This window comes from Glandiceps talaboti, chromosome 4 (assembly GCF_964340395.1).
Source record: "Glandiceps talaboti chromosome 4, keGlaTala1.1, whole genome shotgun sequence".
NCBI classification, from domain to species: Eukaryota; Metazoa; Hemichordata; class Enteropneusta; family Spengelidae; genus Glandiceps; species Glandiceps talaboti.
Genome location: NC_135552.1, coordinates 18,679,501 through 18,697,189, shown reverse-complemented (window position 1 = coordinate 18,697,189; position 17,689 = coordinate 18,679,501). Strand labels below are relative to the sequence as shown.

The following is a 17,689-nucleotide window of genomic DNA, read 5'->3' as shown; positions in this document are numbered from 1 at the left end:
TTTTGTTTTTTAGCCCTTGAAAAAGACTGTCTGTGCACAGTCGAAATGTCAGGATTTAAATAAAGCAGAAGTTTTAACTAGACTTGGACTTGTCCTTTTATTCAAACTAAAGATATAAACATTACAGACAGAGTGTTCAAGTTAGATTGTACATGTATGCCATTATTTGGAATTGTTTTACAGTAAGGGGGGGGGGGGGGCTAAGTTTTTCACCCCCTGACAGCATCTCACAGTCTCTCATGGTGTATGATATAGTGTAGCAACTTGTTTTTGATAGCAGGGTTTAATATGTATTACACAAAGTCAAATATGTTTTGCGTTGGACAAAAATAATCAGAGAAAATGGGGATATTTTCCCATGCACATAATACAAATTTCAACCAACGCTAAATATTCAGTGATGGAAAACTAATAAAAGTGACAGAAAACAAATTTTTAAACTGACTGTTTCTGACTCTACAATTTTTTTGAGTTATGGATACAATGTATTTTATCTACTACATGAATAGGAACAATATTGACACACTAAGCTGACAATGTTCAAATTCAACATTGAAATTTTACCTTGGCAAGGTCTGCTATGGTCTCTGATTTACCAGTACCAGTAGGGCCTTGGATAGTACCACACTGATAACCTTGTAAAGCTAAGGTCAAGGTCAAATGGCATCTGTCTGTCAGTGGGGTCATCACCAGTCTGGATGTAGGACCTGTATACTCATATTCATATGCAAATGAGCTCCCCAGCTGTTGTAATTGACATTCACCTAAGATGTAACCTGTTGTTACTGTGGTAACCATTCTTTCTCCAAGTGTTGGTGTCTCTGCTTGATCACCATCAACTGTGTTAAAAGTTCCGGAAAAAAAATTGTTATATCGCTGAACTTTACAAACAGGGAAATACATAGCATACAATATCATGTACTTTCCTCACACACAAAAAAACACACAGGCATACATATGCACATGTACATAGACAAAGACAGAGACACAAGACATACACACACAGAACTACACAGACATACACAGACAGAGACACTACACAAACACACGTACACGGACACACACACACACACACACACACACACACACACACACACACACACACTACACAAAGTACATGTACTACGATATGGTTCAAACCAACACTATTACTTCATACACCATGGATGTGATGACTCACCTGCCTCTCCATCCGTATAATTCTGTTGCTGTGATACAGACATTGGTTGGGCACATAGGATGGTTTTAATGTCCAAGTGATAACGTAATATCTTCAACCATTCAAAACACTTCACACTTGGTGAATCATTCAATAGTAAATCTGTTTAGAAAGTGTAAGAAACCAACCATCATTTAAAGTACTCTAAAATATAACAAAGTGACATTTTTCTTGGTTCAAAGTATCACAAAAATATAGTTACAAAGAAAATCTGCCATCAATATGCAATCTCTACCAACAAACCACCAAGCATTCTCCTCTCCAAGGGAGATACACACACTATGGAAGTTGGATGGGATTGTTAGTTGAAATACAATCTGATTACAAGACTGTTTCTAAATACAAACTGGAATAAGACTGAAGAACATAACCTAACATATAATACTAAATAAGTACATTGTTTTCCTCACCCTATAATGGAACTCTATCAAAATGAAAGAAACTTGGCATTGGGTTTACAGATAGTCTACTGTCAGGCAATTCCACTAGGAGGTCACCTAACCAAACAGCATAACATCATTACGCTGATGATGTCTGAGTGATTTGGACAAAAGCTATGTAGCTGCTTCAAAAATTAGATTCCAAAAAGCTAACTTAAATATTGCTACAGTAACTATATAAAATGGAGTCAAGTATCAATTTCTATTGTACGGGTTTACAGATGTTGATGTTTTTAGAATATTTTAGAACTGCTAAGTTATTGCTTTGTTTTCTGTCAATAAAATTGAACAAGACTACTAGAGAACCTGATGAAGTTGAACTTACTTTGCATAATATCTCTGAAATGAAGTCCCTGGTTGATGAGAGTACCCAGTAAGACATGTAGTCTAGCTCTTGTATGGGAAGTTAGGAAACGATTGCAGTTATCATGTAGTACACTTAGATACTGGTCTAGACGGCGGTTGTAGGCTTCACTGTGAAATGAAGAAAACAAAGAAATGATAACAGTTATTATGTAGTACACTTAGATACTGGTCTTGTTGGTGGTTGTAGGCTTCACTGTGAGTGTGAAATGAAGAAACAAGGGAATAATGTACATGTAGTTACTGGACACCAAGTAGCATTTAGGGTGCCCAAATTTTCTTATTACCCAACCAACCCAAATTTTCAGCTCCGACATCAAAATAAAAAATAAAAATAATTTTCGCTGGCTCTTAACATTTTGCAGATCTGGCAAGAAAAAGCAAGTGTCTGGACTGTTGATGTCGTCTAAAGTCGTGGTGGTAGTGGCGACACTTGTTCAAGAACAGAGCGTTTATTTCATGACGGAAGTTATTCAAGTGGAGAACATGGAAATTTGTGTAGAAATGCTGGGAAAGGGCTTGTTACGAGGATCCAATAAAAAGAAGATAGAGAGGAGGAAAATGAGAGGCAGAGAAACATGAAGAAGATGATTTTTTATTTTCTTTACTTTTTTTAAAAAAATCGATCGACCGACCGACCAACTGACCTATAGTTGCTATGAAAAAGTAATGAAAAATTTTAACAAAAAAAGGGTCACCCTTACCTGAGTTGCTGTAGTTGTTGTTTACTATTGCTATCTGTCAATGCTTGGTATGTATCTCTCTCCCAGAACAATGCCTCTGTTATCAGTACTACTTGTGCAGGGAATCTCAGTAGCCAATGACTATAGCTATGTCTCACGGCTGCTGTCAATTTCTCTTGTTCTTTACTGGATTCTTCTGTTTGTTCTAATTCTCCAAGTTCTTCTAGGATCTTTTCAGGAAGTGATAAACCTGTGAAAGATATGGACTTTGTTACACCCGTAGAACATGGAATATATCAATATGGACTATAAACCTATACAGTATAGTACAGACTATGTTCAACATACACTACAAGAAATGTATGGACTACGTTCGACATATACAATATTATTGTACGGACTAGCTATGTGTTTATATATGTGTGTGTGTGTGTGTGTGTGTGTGTGTGTGTGTGTGTGTGTGTGTGTGTGTGTGTGTGTGTGTTTGTGTGTGTGTGAGTGTGAGTGTGAGTGTGGGTACTTTTATTTTACTTTTTTTCTGTATGTTCATTGTGTCCCATTATTACCGGTAATTTGAAATGTCGAAAAATGCACAGGCAATGGAAAGACTAGTTCCACTGAACTATTTCCATGGTCCACATCAGATAACAATTGTGTATTTCTTTTGTATTCATTTTGTATATTTGTATCATATGTTTCTTTGAAAGTGTAGCTTATTTTTGCTATCTAGTGAAATCAATTTCATTCATTCATTCTACACAATGTTGAAATGTATTGGTATGAACTATGTTAAACATGTGGAACATAAAATGTATTAACTATATGAAACCTACATGACATATCAAACTTAAAGAAACATAAGAATACTACTTACCATCTGTGAGTCTAGTTTCAACACAAACTCTAAGCATAGATCCCAGTGTAGTCTTCATATTGAGTTCCAATGCTGCCAACCACTGACCCACATCAGAATTGGCTTCTAGTGGTGTAATAAGTGCTACTGTCTCACCAAGCTCTCCTTCCAATGATGTCACTTTCAACTTATCAGCTGGAATACATATAAACATATAGAGTTACTTCATCATAGCAGTAGGTTGACAGTGATCCGAGGTCTAGCAGACACATACCTTGCTCCCATTCAATTCTTTGTAAAGCCATGCATTAACTATAAACTATATTGCATTACTTTCCTCAGTCTGCCATTTTACCTTTTCAAGTCTATCAAGATTTATTTGGAATCTGAAACTTAGCATTCTTTCCTCCTACACAGATCTGCACACTGATAAACTTTGTCAACACTAGTGACAAAGAGGCGTCATCACGAAATGCCATCACCAGTGATTATACTGATATGTGAAGAGATAGAGGTGGGGTACTAAAAACTCATGGCTTACATATTATAGATAATAAGATTAATATTGGCTAGCTTTACATCTTATACCTCTTTAATTTACCCTTTCACCTGTACTATCAAGATTTATTTTAAAAGATCTGACATTGAATGACTTTTTAGGTTAAATTTAGCAAACTTTCTAAGATAAAACAAGTTTTGCTTTTATCTAAACTACATCTGAAAAGATAACAGATGTGTTACATGTAATTTCTGAACTTTCAGTTGTGATTCAAAGTCTTGGTCCTCAAGATGCAGTATCACACAATGCAAAACACACAAATACAGCTATTAATATTGTCTATCACAACTCACAATTCCAACCTCGTGAAATGCTAGAAACCTGCTGTATTGATTAAGCAAATTAACGACATGCACTGGTGGAGTTCATTTTATAATTACTAAGTAACACCAATACAGCTTATTGTCCCAGAGGATCTCACCATCACCACAATAATACAATTTTTAACTGAATGTCAAACTCTCAGGCACCAAACAGAAAGTGGGAACAATCAGATTCAAAGTTGAAACTATAAAGTGTAATTCATTTTGGCCAATGTAATAAAGGCCTTTACTGCCCATTTCATGTTAGTGTTCATTGGCTCTGTTTGATACAATCGAATAGAACCAATAAGAAACTGAACATGCTACACTTTAAGATAGCAAGATTGAATGAATACAGTTTCTTGCTACATTTTGTCTGAATGAAATGAACATGGCACCATGCAGACATGAAAACATTGCCACCAGTATGTCTGCATCTAGTTGCAGTATGTTCAAATAGTTTATTTCAATATATGGCAAGAAAGTGTAGCGACTGCATGTAGTTTGTTTCTGTATCAAATAGAGCCAGTGAACATTAACATGAAATTGGCTGTATGACAAAACTCTCAAGGAATACTGTACACTTTATAAACGAAATTCCAATTTTCAGTGCTATGAGTTGAGATGAGTTTGTCTATATTTACAAACTTTTTTTTTCATTTAGAACACAATATCAAGGGCCAACCAGTTTCTGTGTGGTGCCCTAACAAGTCCAATAGTGCTTGAATACAACTGTACAGTAAGCACTTCCATATTGAGTTATGACATTTATCATTTCACACCCTTTAGAAAACCTGCCAACTAACTATTTTTATACAAAATTACTAGTATGAACACATTCAATATTTTTACACCCCTAGACCACTAGTCAATACCAACACCACTTTCTTTAGACAAACTTACAACGCCAGCACTACTGTCTTTATACAAACTTACAATGCCACCCCATCTTAAAAACCACTGTGTTAGTACTATTAAATTACCCTTGTGAGGTCTAGAATCCATGCTGGTTGCTGGCCTACTTACATCTTGAAGTCAGAGTAAGAAGAATAAGACAGAAGGTTTGACAAGTAAATATATAATAACAAAAATTATAAAGACTGTGCAAAGAAATTAAGATTTAAAAGAATAAATATTGTGGAAATTTATAAGATATGCACTGTAATTATGTTAAGTGAAGAATAAAGAAAAAATACTGTAATTTTATTAAATATTATATAAGGTAGAGATACATGTTCGCTGGCAAAGTTTGGTCAATAACTGCCAATAACTGGGTACATAAGTTACGATGTTTTGATGAAGGGCAACTTCATACATAGTGTGAGACAGCGCCCTCATGTGACAATATGATAATCTGATTTACAAGCCCTATCTTCATTCCATGGTCCTGTGGTTTTGAACTACATCATTTGGTATAAAGAGACTATTTTGGACAATTTCCTACATGTACCTGTAGTATTACTTAATCTAACATTCTTTGTTCATGAATAGTAAAATTTTGTTACACATGGGCAACCAGTTCAACTTTTAGTGTCACATCAACTCGGTTCAATTTCATACGGCTTTCAAACCATGGTTGACACACCCCTTCTAATTCAAGCTGATCCACTATCTATGGTAATGTGTTATCCAGCTGATTTAAGCCAATGAATATTGCCATGGCGTTTTCATTAATTTGCTATATAATAACTTCTAACTAATAACTGTACTAATTTAAACTTTTGAGTGTAACATATTCTGGTAGTGTCAAATTATAGCAGTACTGCTGAAAAGCAAACACGACATGTGTTCTGTACATGACTATATCAGCTCACTGTCATCACTATAGACTGTGCAGTGATGATTTAAAGACAAGTCAACCTGCCATCATAGGGCAAGATATGATTGAAAAACACATAAAAATCAATGCATGGTGGAAGGCAACATAAGATTGAAAGACGTGGAAAAATCATTCTACCATGCACGAGCCATTGAAGTTGAAAACAAAAAAATATGGAATATATACTCTGGTCATTCTACATCATGACAATGCGCGTCTACACCACTTGTTATGCTGTGTTTGAAATATGAGTCAAAAGGTTCAAAATTGCCATTATTTTCCCTGATTTTTCTTTGATATTACTGTCACTGGTATAATTATGTTATTCTCCAATATTTTTTCTTCATTCAGTCAGAAAATACTTGTGACCTAAGGGTTGTCACTATGAGTCACTAGACGAGGACTCTCGAAATTTCCTTGGCTGAACGAAGACAAAATATTGGGGTATAACATTTAAATGTACCATACTTTACAGAGTTTAATAAGATCGAAAGAGACTAAGAAATGAACGTACCATGCAATGCTAGATCCAGAGCTGTACTCATCCGGTTATTATCCATAGTAAGTGGCAGGGCATAGTTGAGAGACTCAATCCCTTGAAAACACTTCCGTACGTATGGAAGCCATCCTTTCATATTCCGGGATATCGACACCATTTCAACAATCTCTTCATTACTAAGAAAGAATAATCTGGGGAATTGGTTCCGGATTTTGTCTACATTTTTATCCATGGATTTTAGAATTTCCTCCTGTAGGAATCAAAAACAATAACATTTGTTAGATGAGATTCTCTTCTTCATTATATTTGTGCTCATAACTCTTACCTGTGTGCCTCATAGCTACATTATGTGCCATATTTCAAATATCTTAAAGCACACAGCAGACATGAATGGCATGCACACACCTTCTAAAAACCTAAAATAATTTAATAGATTTCAATACGTTTTTCAAATTGTGAAAACCTGTTATTTAAGTTTTTAGGCATGGTGAAATCAACACCATTACTGATACCAGCTGTGCAAAATACATGATACATGTTTAACTATAACAGAACACGCTGACGAATACTTACCATTTTTCTGATAAGTGTTTGGTAGACTTTCTTAAGGACATCACCCTGCATCTCTCTCCATCCTTTCTGACCTTTCCTTTTATTGAGAATTGACAGAACTCTAGGGTCTCCTACCACACTCTTCATTACTTCCTATATACAAGTCAAATGGGTATAATAATTCTATCAGAACTGATCACAAGAAACTCAAAACTAAACAATGCCCAAAACCTAGTGCCACATTTGTAGACATCATACATATCAAACGGTGATATCTTAGATAGGTGAGTAAATGAGTACATGTATATACCTCAAATAACATTGACTAACTTGGTTCTCTGTTAAGTCTGACAGTGACAAAAAACACTGACAAAATACTGTTATTTCAAAGACAGTTCATCTACAGTGATACATGTAGTTGGTTTGTGTTAAAGACAGCTCAAGAAAGTGTGTGTGCTTGATTTGTGAAATTTGTATAATCTTAGTCATATATATAGCTAAAATGATGTAGGGTTGGTGTTTCGCTCATGAGACATTACGTTTTTGACACAAAGATAGACATATTTCAACTCTAGACTAACAATAGCAGAGACACAATAAACACAGCAGTATCTATTGCCCAACCACATTGAATACTGATAAGCTCATTGCTATTTTTTCACAGTGCAGTAAAAACAACAGGTTTCTTATGAAAACATTACACATGGACTTGATGATTTTAATGGCTGCAATTGTTTATTTTCTAACTGATAATCAATTTGACTACTTCTACATCTCCCCTGTGCACAACACCTATGCAATCGTTTCTCTTGCATTAGAAGTTGTCTGAGGGTGTGTATTAAATGTCATGTTGCATGAATGAAACACCAAGCCTACATCATTATGACTGTAAATATTCACTTGTGAGTGTAAAAGAAATGAAAGTTTGTGTATCAAGAGATGTTCTCACCTGGAATTTCAAGTCTACATCTTCAAACTTGATGGCTTGTTCTGGCATTTGTCTACACATTTCAGGATCACTAAAGACTTTACTCAGATACTGCCACTGTAAACAAAAATAGTCTTACTAAGTCAGACATAGAAACACAGACAAACATTAACATCTCTTTAAATTTTCATGATACTTTGTTGAATTGTAATAACAAACCCATCTATCATGACTTGACCATCATCAGAAAACATATGAGATGCCACTGTGTATTAATTAACCTTCTACTACCAGTCAACATTACATATACACTACATGAATACAGAGTTGATAGCAAGGCACAGTGGTAGAAAACATTCCTGCTGACCAAAGATTTTGTAGATACTGTATCACACATGATTTGTACTGTATTGAGGACGAGTATCATTTCTTAGCAATTTGTCTGCATTACAAGGACCTTTGAAATGAAATGTTACCAAGGTGGTATTGTTTAAACCCTTACTACGATAAGTTCATTTCACTTTTGAATTCTGATAATGTAACCTATTTCAATAATTTAGCTCCATTTATTTATTTTGCAATGAAAAATAGAGAGGAATTTCCCTCTATGAACTGAAGCGTTTGTATTATTGTTTGTTCTTTGGGCCTGTGGCCTTATTGTTCTGAAATAAAGTGATTGATTGACACAGTGGTAGAAGGTCCTTAATATCATAGGTTTTTAAAATTGATTTCTAATGACAAAGATGATAATAAACTATCCTTGCGTTATACAAAAAAGGTGACCATCTTTGATGATAACAAGGATGGGGTTAGATTTAGTTACTTACAGCACATACCTTTAGAGTGGCAGGTATTAAAGCCATGTGTCAATTTATAATAACATTGTGTAAGTTTCAAAATCTTTTTATTTATATTCTTTGTAGCATACCGATACTTGTTTAGATTTAGCTTAGTGAATTAAATTAAGACAAGAAAAAAGGACATAATGTATGAGGTATACCTTAGACTGACAGGTAATCCATAAATCTACCATATCTTCAATCTGTTGCAGAATACCAGCCCAGACTTCAGCCTCTGATTTCATCTCTGCTAAATGTGGTGAACCAATCATACTTTGTATTGTTACTTGGTTGTCCTTCACGCAAGAAAAACACAGAAAACATCAGTCTGAGATTCTTCACCTCAGAAAAAAAAATCATCAAAACATAAAGAATGAAGTGTTTGTTCTTCAAGCAAAGAAACAAGACAGACACCTTCGAGATCTTGGCATTCAAATGAAAAAAACTAAACTAAACAGAAGATATGAAGTTTTGTTCTTCAAATAAAAAAACACAGTTGTCAATCTATGTGACATACAGAATCATGACTTACTTGTAGTAAATATTTGAGTTCATCATGTCTAGTCAGGGTATACATATCAGGTAGAGTACTGCTGTGTGGACGTTCTATAATACTTGCCCTCTGCTTCTTCCTCCTTTTAGCACTGACAGGTTCTGTTGATGGACAGACACAAGACTCAATCTTTCAACTTATTCAAATTATTATCTATATTTTACTCTTAGAGTGCAAACTATCATATAGCTGTGATCAATCTATATATTTCAATGATGCAATTTCTAGTGTACTATATTACATTTACAATCTTAATATACACACACACACACACACACACACACACACACACACACACACACACACACACACACACACACATACACACACACACAAATGCAAACACACAGTATGTCTCCTCTATACATACAACCACACCAACACTCTCTAACAGACAGAGACAATGCGACACACACAAGAGAGACAAAGTCAGACGCAAACACACATGCAAAGACAGACAGACAGACAGACACACAGAGAGAGAGAGAGACAGACACACACAGAGACACAGACAGACAGACAGACAGACACAGAGACATAGACAGACAGACAGACAGACAGACAGACAGACAGACAGACAGACAGACACAGAGAGGCATAGACAGACAGACAGACAGACATAGAGACACAGACAGAGACAGACAGACAGACAGACAGACAGACAGACAGACAGACAGACACACACACACACACACACACACACACACACACACACACACACACACACACACACAGCCAAGGATGGGTGATGATCTACCTTTCTTTGCTGCTGTCATGATAGGTATATGCTTAGCTAACTGGAACTCCTTTTCTTCCCACATTTTCTTGAGTTTACTGAGAGACTGTTCCAGTGCAAACTCAGCCAGAGCACCACTACATACTGTATTGATGAGCAGACTGTGTTCACTTAGATTAAATGACAATAAGTCAGCTACAGTGTAAGAAAATCCTGGCTGGTATAGTTGTCCAAGTCCAACAAACAAAGACTTCCAATGACGAGCCTACAGGCAAAGAAAATAATTACAAAACTGAAAACTGTTTACACCATCTATAAATACTAAGCACAGTCACTCAGACTGTGAGAATTATGTCAGTAAAAACAGCCTGTCCTACTGAGGAATATGAACACATAGATGATGGCACTCACCGAACTGATAGTGGGTGATTTAAGACAAAATTAGGATATACACAGCACTGTACTGACTAACTGGATTACACTGGCAAATGCACTGCACAACACATCTGGTGACGTGTGTTGCAAGGTGTATTGCTCCATGTTGCCTGTGTAACCCCTGGGGAAATCTCACCAAGGCTAGTTTGGAGACGTCACAGTTAGCTATGTGTTTGTAATTGTCTTCATTGCATAACTGTTAAAGTCCTAACTTACCTTGAGAGAATCAGATGATAGTTTCTGTAACAATGGTAAGTCTTGTTTGAAATCATTAAGTAGTTTATACCAATGTGCCAATACTGCATCCCCCTGTGGTAGGTGGTCTTTCAGTTGACCTGCAGCTTGTTGCCATTCTGTAATCTTGTCCAGGGCTTTGCTTACGTTGAACTGTAATAGACAAAATATGCAACAATGAAAACTTTTAATGCTGTAGATAGATTTTAATACAAAACGAGAAATCTATTTGTTTTATAAATTCATGTATTTTCTATAGACCTCTCTGCTCTACTATGTACGAAGTGTAGAAAGTTTGTGAATACTAGTCTCTACAAAACCACACGCTTCTTTATCTCTGTTTCTAAATTTCCTTTTTATGTTTGTTTAAAAAAAAGGAATATCAGCCATCATCATAAAGCAAAGGTAAGTAAAATTATATACAAAACTGTCTCAGAAGTAAAGAGAAGTTTTTGGAAAACTCTGGAAACAAAGAGTTTTATGACGTACCTTTCTGAATAATTGATTCATCCAGTCCTGAATGGCAAATGTTGACACTTCTACATACTTCCAGAGTTCTGCTCTGATTGACATCTTGCGTACCATACCAGCTAGTCCAGACACATCGTAGGGTTCACCCAGAATAGCCTGTCTGTACTGACTGTATTGGTTCATCTTAGTCTGCACATTATTGAACTGATCACGTAGCTGTACAAAATACACAGAACACATAAAGTAAGAGTAAAATATCATTGAACTGAACTGATTGCATAGCTGTATAGTAAACATGCACAAAACATGTAAACTTCATGTCGTTTTGTCTCATTTCATCTGCATTTGATCTGATTCTATTTCCTTACTAAATCAAACTATATCATATACAGCATTAGGACAATATAGAATAACTAAATTACAACACTGGAAATGCAAAATAGTTAGTTCAGAAATAGCTCACATGCCCATATATCCTCCTGCCAAACCATTCCATGTTCTGATTCAATTCTATGCCATTTACATAGGAACGGTACTTTGTGTAGCAGAGAGAGATAAGTAACAGATTACATGATAGTTCACAGTGATGTTTTAACTGTAACAAAACATTGACAATAACAACCACACGACAAAAGTGGCGTTTTGACTACTACACTGAAGTAAGACTGTCACTGTGACAGTAATTTACCTGTTTCATGTAGATCAACAGTTGTGTTGGACTCTGTGAAGGATCAAGGAATGGACCAGTAGTAGCACTTCTACAGATTCTCTCAGCTTTGTCTGTCAAATCCTGTGAAAAAAAATAAGATGAGATGATGGTAATAATTAATCTTCACATTATATATTACCTTGGTAATACTATTTTTTCTAATGGCTACTGATAATTCCCTGGAATGTTTCTTCTAATTCCTGTGATTTGATTGGTGTTTGAGTGTGGACTAAAATTATTGTAATTTTCCTATTGGCTATTGATAACCCACCTGGAATGTTTCTTCTAATTCCTGTGATTTGATTGGTGTCTGTGTGTTAACAAAGTCTGATGCATCTTGTAGTTGAAGTAGGAATGCTTCCCAAGACTGCCATACTTTCTCTTCATGTTTCTCTTCATCACTAGTCAAAGCTCTATAACTCAGTCTTATCACCTGTATAACACATGACATTAATATACTATTACCACAACATATGGCAAGTTATACTGAACTCAGGATGGTCTGGACTTGTCTTGGACAAATAAGTCACATACACTCAAAGCTTGTGAAGTCATGCTTTTGCTGTCCTAACTTTTGCTTTGTTTTTGTGACACTGTGGCTTAGTAGCTTTCCCAACTTGCAGTTTTTTTTGTGTACAAACAAATACCCCCCTGGTAGAAAGATGATTAACTATCCGGCCACAAAATGAACAAACTGATTGTAGTTGAAATATGATTCAGGATAACCTAGAGGTTAAAAATCCTATATGTATAGGAAGCTTGAAATAGATTTTCATGTGTTCAGTGTTACCAATAACAGATTTTTCAGTTGCAGTGTATATGCCTTTACATACTTGGACTAAAAGATTCATTATTGCTTGTGTTTCAAACAGGTGTAAGCAACAGCCGTGAGGAGTGCAAACAACAATGAACCTTTCAGTCTAGTCTTTACAATTGTCATTTTATAACTTGAACATGTATCTACAATAACTTATGTTTTTTAATATCGAAGAGTTTCTACCCATCCCAATTAATACCTGTTAAAATGATATCAAGTACTTTATAGAAAATAAACATAAGGTAAAACTGACCTCAAAGAGTGATTTGATATATTCCACTTCTGCCTGTAATGCGGCTGTCTTGTTTTTGTATGTGATATACTGTTTGGCATACTCAGCAAATGCAGCAATGTCTGTGTTCTTTTCCTTCATACCCTGGAACAAGTATACAGTGTATAAGTTGTATTATAAGTTGTATGACTATCACATAACTTTTCAAAAAACTGGCAACGTACACTCTCTGTGTTTCCATTGAAATCAGACGATGTATGATTCATAGTTACAATACAGTTCATAAATGTTTGAGTAGCAAAGTGCTAGAATTTTAAGAAAAGTCATATGTTTACCGTGATAACTCCTTTTACTTCAGTTGAGAATGCTATAGACAATCCTTTGGCTTGGTTAGCTGTGTAGTTGAGTAAATCACGGAATGCCCCTGTCAGACCTGGTACAATGTCTTCCTGTATAGCACCACAATCTACATACATCAAACCATTCTCACTCACTATGAATCTATCAACGTTTTTCACTTGTTCTGTCCAACCTCGGATTTCACCTAGTTTTGTCTGTAAAAGTAAAATATATATTGTTTGGTTTACTCAAATAAGAAGTACCCAACATCTTGTACAATCTCATAACAGTGACTGATACTTTGATAATCCATATCAATTTGCAGAAGCAAACAATGGACGTGTCACCTTTATCTTTAGTCTAGTCATGTCATAGAGGGACTGTGGTGTAGTATTACAATGTCTTCTAATACATAGTTTTGAGGTGAGGTTTTCATGAAATAAGGAGTGTAAAACCTGCATGATTTAGCTTTCAGAATGTACTGGGAATCAATTTGCATCATTACAGGGGACGGGACATTTGCCGACTGGATGCAGTTCACACACGTCTCTCTAATTATACGCTGCTGTTTGTCAATAAAGTCACTTATGATTGTTTTGTTTCTATTTATTTATTTATCTATTTATTTATTTATCTATTTATTTATTTAATCTTTTGTTTGTTTGTTTGTTTGTTTGTACAACAATATCACCTCAATGGTGTAGGCTTCAGCGCTCTTGTACACTTCACTGGATTAGTTTATGTTTGTTTGTTTATGTTTGTGTTTGTATCTGTTTGTTAGTACAACAACCTCACCTCAATTGTGTAGGCTTCAGCCCTCTTGAACACTTTACAGGATTCTAGAGACCAGCTTCTGACAAACTGATGTATATCAGCAAGCCATGTATGGTCTTTACAGAACTGGTCTACATCAGCCAGGGCAGATATCATAATGTCTTTATGTAGGGTTAGGAATTCAGAGACTTGCTCACTGAAAATACAAACACAATTATGTTTTAATATGTGAGATTTTTTGGAAAAAGATTTGGAAATTGGAGACCTAAAAGTATGGAAAACATTTCCTGCATTTCTATAAATATGTAAATATTCTCCTTATTTGCATAACATAATATCACTTTTATTTAGAATTGTATATCAACCGTGAACAATAGACTATATACATAATAGTGATATCACAGAATAGACTTTTGGTCTGACACTAGCCAGAATGGCAACACACAGTACTCTGTGACTATTGATTGTCATGTTTTTAGAACAACAGACTGAGTGCAGTTTGTTGTACATTGACTGTAACTGTCAAATTTTGTATTGTAAGCTATTTTGAAAACAGCAGTTTGTTCTTAGACATGTACTAGTATTTTACTTTCAAGTCAAGGTAAATACAATTTGTATAATGTACGATTTCTAGGAATGTATATAATGGATATTAACTGCTTTTTCAAGATATCAGCAAAATTTAGTTTGCATGTATTGGTAATATTATCATCAACTAGTTACATAAAGATTTGTAAACATGAAATTAAAAGTTTAATAGTGACCCCAAATATGTACTGGTTGTATGATCCTCAACTATGTATATATTTATATATAAATAAATGTGTTATACTTACTCATTAGAGAGTTTGTCAGCCAGGTTACCTTTAGACAGTGGACTGTACTGACCCATGAATCCCTGACCATCTATCAACATCTTGGTTGTTGGACGGACACACAGATCAGGGGTTGCCACTCCTATATTATCTTCAGATTTGGTGGCTTCAACTGGAAATGATACAATCAGATATAATTACTCAGAACAGTACAAAAGGTCTGCTTCCCCTGGTTTATGACAGGCATGGGTTCTTTCTTGACAAAGATTTCATTTAGTATGTTTTTTGAATAAAGGAGAAGTTTACTTTGGTGTTATAGGTTGAACAAACAGCGCCATCACAGGTGAAAGTATCTACTACAGTATAGGAATTATACATGTATCTATACAATCAAAGCTGCAGTGAGGAGTGGGACTGGGAGGTAAAGAGGACTGTAGGGAGTAGGGGAAGGGAGGGGACTGTGAGGAGAGGGGAGGGGACTGTGAGGAGAGGGAGTGAGGAGAGGGTTGGGAAGGGGAGGGTATTGTGAGGAGAGGGATGGGGAGGGGACTGTGAAGGGGGGGGGGAGTTCAATCTTACCTGGTGAAGCTATAGTTGGGTGTGTGATAGTATCAACTGATTGACTTCCTGCTGTAGTTGCCATTTCACTGCCACCTCTGGGTGTCAATGTTTTGTCTGAAGACCTCTTTCTGGTGTTGGTGCTACAAAATAAATATCAAAATACTGACACCATTGTCTTCTTTGATATTACATTATTTACTATACTATCTAACAACAGATAGACTAGTGGCATTACCGGTATGTAGGGTTATTGATGCTTGTAATCTCAATGAAAATTTCAAAATCCTTCCCACCTGGTATAGTTTGTACCATACAGTTAGAAATACTTGAAATGTGTACTAATGTATCCTTATCTCTAATTTAAAAACATTTCATGGTTTTTGAGATATATTTTCTTGTAGTCATCACATCACATACAACTGCTGACATCAGACCGTGGACAAACTGAACCTGTTACAAACAGGGAAAGCAAACAAATGAATTGGATTAATAACACTTGGCACAGCATGTTGGAAGTACAGAGACTTGTACTACATGCCATCATTTGATAAGAACAGTTTTATAGCCACTTTACATAATAGTTTAAGTTCACAAACAAATTTAAGGTTCTCGTGGCTTTTCATGAGGCCATAAAACTGTTCTTATCAAACCATGAAATGTAATACAAGTCTCTACTGTTAAAACATGCTGAGCCAAGTGTTATTAATCCAACTCATTGTCTGTAACAGGTTCCATTCGTCCATGGTCTGATGTCGGCAGTTGTAGTGAAATATCATAGTATGTTGCATGTTAATATCCGAGGTTAATTTCTCTCCTTGCTTAATGTATTGGCAATGCAATTAGACATTTAAAATCCGACCTACCACATTATAATACACACTATGCATGATATATACAACTATGACATAACTGATGCTATGATTATGACTGTGAATTTCACATGTAAAATGACATGTACTACTGCACTGTATTTGGTTCTGGAGTCTATATTTTGCTGTGTGGGTGTTGATACTGTAAACCTACATATTTTCACTATTACAAAATTTTGCATTTTTACAGTCTTCAACTGGTTCTCAAAGACAATTTTTTTACTAATTACCAGACTGGTACATTATGTTCATGAACAAAAAAGGAATTTTAGTCACTGCTTATTTTTATGGGTTTTTTTGTCCAAGAAAATAAGTGAAAATTGAGTCTTTAGTGAAGTTTTCCAGGTTTACAGTATACTGGTTTCTAACCCTGTCGGGTAAAGTTGTGTATCATTAGTTTATCATCTCAGCAGCTATCAACCATACATTTATTGATGTAATTGACAGCAATTATAGTATGGCTTGTTGAATGTCAGATATTGCAGCCAGATGTACTTACGGTACTCAAATAGCATGTAAGAATTTATTCAAAGCAATGTCAATTAATAAGCACACATCATAGATAAAAAGCAAAGCAGTTGTTATAAGGTGAGTGAAAATACCTGCTTGTACATGTATCGGGTCTATTAGATGCAGCAGAAGGCACAGCAGTAGATGGACTGTAAATACATACAGTGTGGATGGCATAGAAAAGATATAATGTGCACAACGCATTAATAATACTCTGCAAAATGTGGTGAATGGGTGAATGAATACTAGTATATGGATGTATGGATGAATGGATGGGTGGATGAATGGATAAATGGGTGGATGGATGGATGGATGGATGGAGGCAGGGATGGGTGGATGGATGGATGATGGATGCATGGATGGTTGGATGGATGGATGGATGGATAGATAGATAGATGGATGGTTGGATGGATTGATGAATGGGTGGGTGGATGGATGGATGGATGGATGGGTGGAGGCAGGGATGGGTGGATGATGGATGCATGCATGGATGGGTGGCTGGCTGGATGGGTGGATTGATGGACACGATGGGTGGGTGGGTGGGTGAATGGATGGATAGATGGATGGATGGATAGATG

At 35.8% G+C, this 17,689-nt stretch overlaps 1 protein-coding gene across 1 annotated transcript in view; it reads right to left on the bottom strand.

Moving 5' to 3' along the window:
• LOC144434716 (dynein heavy chain domain-containing protein 1-like) overlaps positions 1–17,689 on the bottom strand; it is a 77,024-nt gene that overhangs the window by 47,644 nt on the left and 11,691 nt on the right. The window contains exons 17-37 of the mRNA XM_078123230.1: positions 15,751–15,872; positions 15,193–15,343; positions 14,378–14,552; positions 13,579–13,797; positions 13,265–13,387; positions 12,466–12,627; positions 12,174–12,275; positions 11,504–11,701; positions 10,997–11,167; positions 10,367–10,610; positions 9,589–9,710; positions 9,218–9,352; positions 8,239–8,334; positions 7,311–7,442; positions 6,753–6,987; positions 5,403–5,447; positions 3,580–3,753; positions 2,727–2,955; positions 1,985–2,133; positions 1,181–1,321; positions 565–839 (exon numbers count right to left, since the gene is read on the bottom strand). Of these exons, the coding sequence (XP_077979356.1) occupies positions 565–839; positions 1,181–1,321; positions 1,985–2,133; positions 2,727–2,955; positions 3,580–3,753; positions 5,403–5,447; positions 6,753–6,987; positions 7,311–7,442; positions 8,239–8,334; positions 9,218–9,352; positions 9,589–9,710; positions 10,367–10,610; positions 10,997–11,167; positions 11,504–11,701; positions 12,174–12,275; positions 12,466–12,627; positions 13,265–13,387; positions 13,579–13,797; positions 14,378–14,552; positions 15,193–15,343; positions 15,751–15,872 (3,400 nt within the window). The remainder of the gene's footprint in view (positions 1–564; positions 840–1,180; positions 1,322–1,984; positions 2,134–2,726; positions 2,956–3,579; positions 3,754–5,402; positions 5,448–6,752; positions 6,988–7,310; positions 7,443–8,238; positions 8,335–9,217; positions 9,353–9,588; positions 9,711–10,366; positions 10,611–10,996; positions 11,168–11,503; positions 11,702–12,173; positions 12,276–12,465; positions 12,628–13,264; positions 13,388–13,578; positions 13,798–14,377; positions 14,553–15,192; positions 15,344–15,750; positions 15,873–17,689) is intronic.